The sequence below is a fragment of the Spinacia oleracea genome, chromosome 6, assembly GCF_020520425.1.
Source record: "Spinacia oleracea cultivar Varoflay chromosome 6, BTI_SOV_V1, whole genome shotgun sequence".
Classification (NCBI taxonomy): domain Eukaryota; kingdom Viridiplantae; phylum Streptophyta; class Magnoliopsida; order Caryophyllales; family Amaranthaceae; genus Spinacia; species Spinacia oleracea.
In genome coordinates this window covers 136,411,031-136,414,781 of record NC_079492.1, presented here as the reverse complement: position 1 = coordinate 136,414,781, position 3,751 = coordinate 136,411,031, and the positions used below count along the sequence as shown (strand labels likewise).

The 3,751-nt window shown below is 33.3% G+C and overlaps 1 protein-coding gene across 1 annotated transcript; it reads left to right on the top strand.

Moving 5' to 3' along the window:
- Nucleotides 1–1,323: 1,323 nt before the first annotated feature.
- Nucleotides 1,324–3,270, top strand: LOC110804790 (alkane hydroxylase MAH1-like). Its single transcript, XM_022010400.2, has one exon. It carries the CDS (start codon nt 1,487–1,489, stop codon nt 3,059–3,061), a length of 1,575 nt encoding a protein of 524 aa, XP_021866092.2. The 5' UTR covers nt 1,324–1,486; the 3' UTR covers nt 3,062–3,270.
- Nucleotides 3,271–3,751: the final 481 nt, after the last annotated feature.

Genomic DNA, 3,751 nt, shown 5'->3' with positions numbered 1-3,751 from the left:
TATCTCGCACAGATTTTTCCAAGTCATACGTACTCATTAGAGGTGAGTGAGATAATAAGCGAAATCCTCACCTCCAAAGAGCCCCTAGTAGAGTTTAATCCCATAGATTATGAGGCCAAACCTTTACCACCACTACAAAATTATGCATCAATTAGAGATGGATTTTGAGACGGATACAATAAACGTCTCAAAATTGAGACGAATTACTTAAATTTCGTCTCTAAATTAAAATTGAGATGGAATTGTATATGGAGTTTCAAAAATTCCGTCTCAAATTTGTAATGGATTTGCCAAAATTTCGTCTCAATTTTTTTTGAGACGCCCTCTATAGAGACGCCCTAAATTCGTCTCAAATCCGTCTCTAAGCATCATTTTGAGACGTATTTGGACTATATAGAGACGAAATTTCTCGTCTCTATAAAACAATTATTTTGTAGTGCACTAGACCAAACCTTGTTTGATTTAAAACCATATATGCATACTACGTAGTACTACATACGTAAAGAACGAAATTGCTATCTACCTATATTGTGATATTTGCAGCTCTTGTAATATTGCTAGCATTGAATATTTTTGGACTATTAATTATTTTTCTACAATCATATTAGACTGTGTTCTGCTCACCTTATTTTCAACTATTTTAGGAAAAATAAGTTCAGCTAAGTTCAGATAAGATAAGTTCAGATAAGATAAAGGTTGAGTCGGTTGACCATATAAATTTGATAAGTTCAGTTAAATTCATATAAGATAAGTTTAGGAAAAATAAGTGAATAGGTGAATAAAATATACCTAGCTTTAATTTCAAAATATACATACATAACAATTCACACGCCGATTAATCTTGTATAAAGTTATAGATTTTAATTTCTTAACTTTTCAAGTCTTAGGGTTTCTCCTAAGCTAATTTTCTATGTATAAACGATCGGACTATAAACATAGGATATATAAGTATATATAAGTGTATAACCAATACTATTACTTAGCTCATGCATGCGCTTAAATCTTGAGAGCACAATCAGCACATATTATGTATAAAAAATAGTTTTGGACCTTTTTGTTATACTCCTGGTTGTACGGTGAAGTCACACCTCCTTGTAGTGGTTTCTAAGGAATGTGCCATTGGGATGCTAGTTTTATTTAATTGTATTGTCTACTTTAGTTGTTGGATCAATTTTTTCAGTTTCGATTACTATGGTAGTCGGGAGTGAGTTGTTAGGTTTAAATCAGAAGGAGATTATAAAGTGAGCAAATGAAAAAAGTACTATAAATTGAGCTCCCAAATAAAAGTCCGACACTTGGCTCTTTACTATACGGCCATGAAAATCATAAGCCACCAATAAGAAAAGATTAATAAAAATATACGTAGTATACATGTAGAAACTTTTCTTTATAAAGAACTCTTTATCAATAGCTAGTATGAACCATAAATCCCCATGCCCTCTCGAAGTCTCAACCAACCTAACAAATAAATAAAATTGAGCAAACAATGGCGTACATGGTTATCATCACATTGCTCATTTCCTTTTTAATCTTTTGCTATTTCTTTCGTAACAAAAATGGACTACCAACAAACTGGCCCTTTGTTGGGATGCTTCCCGCACTTCTTATAAACACTCACAGAATCAACGATTTTGCCATTGAAGTTATGGAAAAATCTGATCTCATTTTCCATATAAAAGGCCCTTGGTTCACCAACATGAACCTACTAGTCACCGTTGATCCAACCAACCTTAACCACGTATTGAGCAAGAAATTTGAAAATTATGTAAAAGGAGCCAAGTTAAATGAAATCCTTGAACCCTTTGGAGATGGAATATTTAACACAGATTCTACTTTATGGCTTTACCATAGAAATGTGGCTCAATCTTTTTTCAACCATCCTGAATTCTACCATTTTATGGTCGATGTTACTTGGAAAAAAGTGGAGAGTGGTCTCATCCTTGTTCTTGACCATGTCTCCAAAAACGCGATTGAGATTGATTTGCAAGATTTATTCATAAGGCTCATGTTCGATACTATGTGTATCATCATGATGGACCATGATCCATTATCTCTGTCAGTTGGTTTGCCTAGCTTCCCAGCCTTACAAGTTTTGGATGCAAGTCATACAATTGTTTCTCGTCACATCATGCCAACATGCATTTGGAAATTTCTAAGGTGGTTGAATGTAGGAGACGAAAGGAAGCTTAAACAAGCTCTTAAAGTATTTGATGATTTTATTTACAAAAACATCAACAAGAAGAGAAAAGAAATTATGGAAGGAGCATCAAAGACAAAGGATCTTGATCAAGACACAACTAGGGTAAGTATTAATCCATTTATCACATCATTCATTGAAGAAAATGAAAACATAAAAGCTCCCATTAGTCATGACAATAATAATAATAATAATAATAATAATGATAAATTTCTTAGGGACACAATTTCTAATTTTTTCCTAGCAGGCGGATCAACAACTAGTACTGCTTTATCTTGGTTCTTTTATCTTATCTCCAAAAACCCACATATTATTAACAAGATCCGACAAGAACTAGATGAGATATTGATTCCAATGAAAAATAACGATGATAGGTTTATAAAAAACTTTACAGAGATTAGTAATAAGCTAGTTTATCTTCATGCTGCATTATGTGAAGCACTAAGATTATATCCTCCGGTAGCATACAACAACAAGATACCAATTGAGCCAGATATTCTCCCGAGTGGACATGGAGTGAATCCAAACACGCAAATTATCTTCAATATGTACGCTATGGGAAGGATGAAATCGATATGGGGAGATGACTGCAACGAGTTTAAGCCTGAAAGATGGATAACAGAAGGAGGGATGATCAAATATGAGCCATCATACAAGTTTTCAGTGTTTAGTGCTGGGCCGAGGATTTGTATGGGAAAACAAATGGTTTTCACACAAATGAAGATTGTGGCTGCAATAATTATACAAAACTATCATATAGAGGTAAAAGAAAAGAATCATGTTCCTGAAGATGGTTTGATACTTCGAATGAAGCATGAGTTTAAGGTTAAGGTGTTTCCTTATACTACTCATCATGTTCAATAAAATAATGATGGATGTCTTCTTCGTACCATGGTTCCAAATGATGAGGTTGTATAATTAATCCTTGTTCTAGAAGTTTTTATGCATACTACTAGCTAGTAAAAATCTTTGAACACTCCATGTTGTATAAGTTGGTTGTGACCGGCTAGTAAGAGCAACACCAATGGTATACTGATTTAAAAAAACTTCTATAAGTATTTTTATTTCTCCAATGGTGCTTGAGTTTTAGTATTCGTGTTCTTTAGACTCATTTTGATATTCAAATGTCTGATGGTGAGACTCTACAAAAAGTAACTTCTCATTTATTACTTTCTAAACTTTTTTTGTAAAGTTATTTAATCAACAAATTAAAAATTCACCCAAATGCCCCTATTCTTAAACTTATTTCACCAAATGCCCCTATTCTGAAACTTATTTCACCAAATGCCCCAAACTTAAATATAGCTATTCTGATGTTCCAATAGCTAGTTTTTGTGTTTGAAAAGTGGTTGTTATTAGGGTACCTAACAAATTTTGTTATTGTGGTAGGAATGTAATTTTGCTTTGCTTTGCTAATTTCATAAGATTTGTTTCATGAGCTTTCTTTCAAAATCATCTTCCACACTCAATGAGTCCACATATATTAGGGTACCTAACCATAACCAACGGCTACCTTTCAAACACAAAAACTAGTCGCTGGAACATCAAAATAGC

What these genes read in the sequence shown, in the direction of transcription:
- LOC110804790 (XM_022010400.2), top strand. Translation starts at nt 1,487, where the DNA reads ATGGCGTACATGGTTATCATCACATTGCTCATTTCCTTTTTAATCTTT.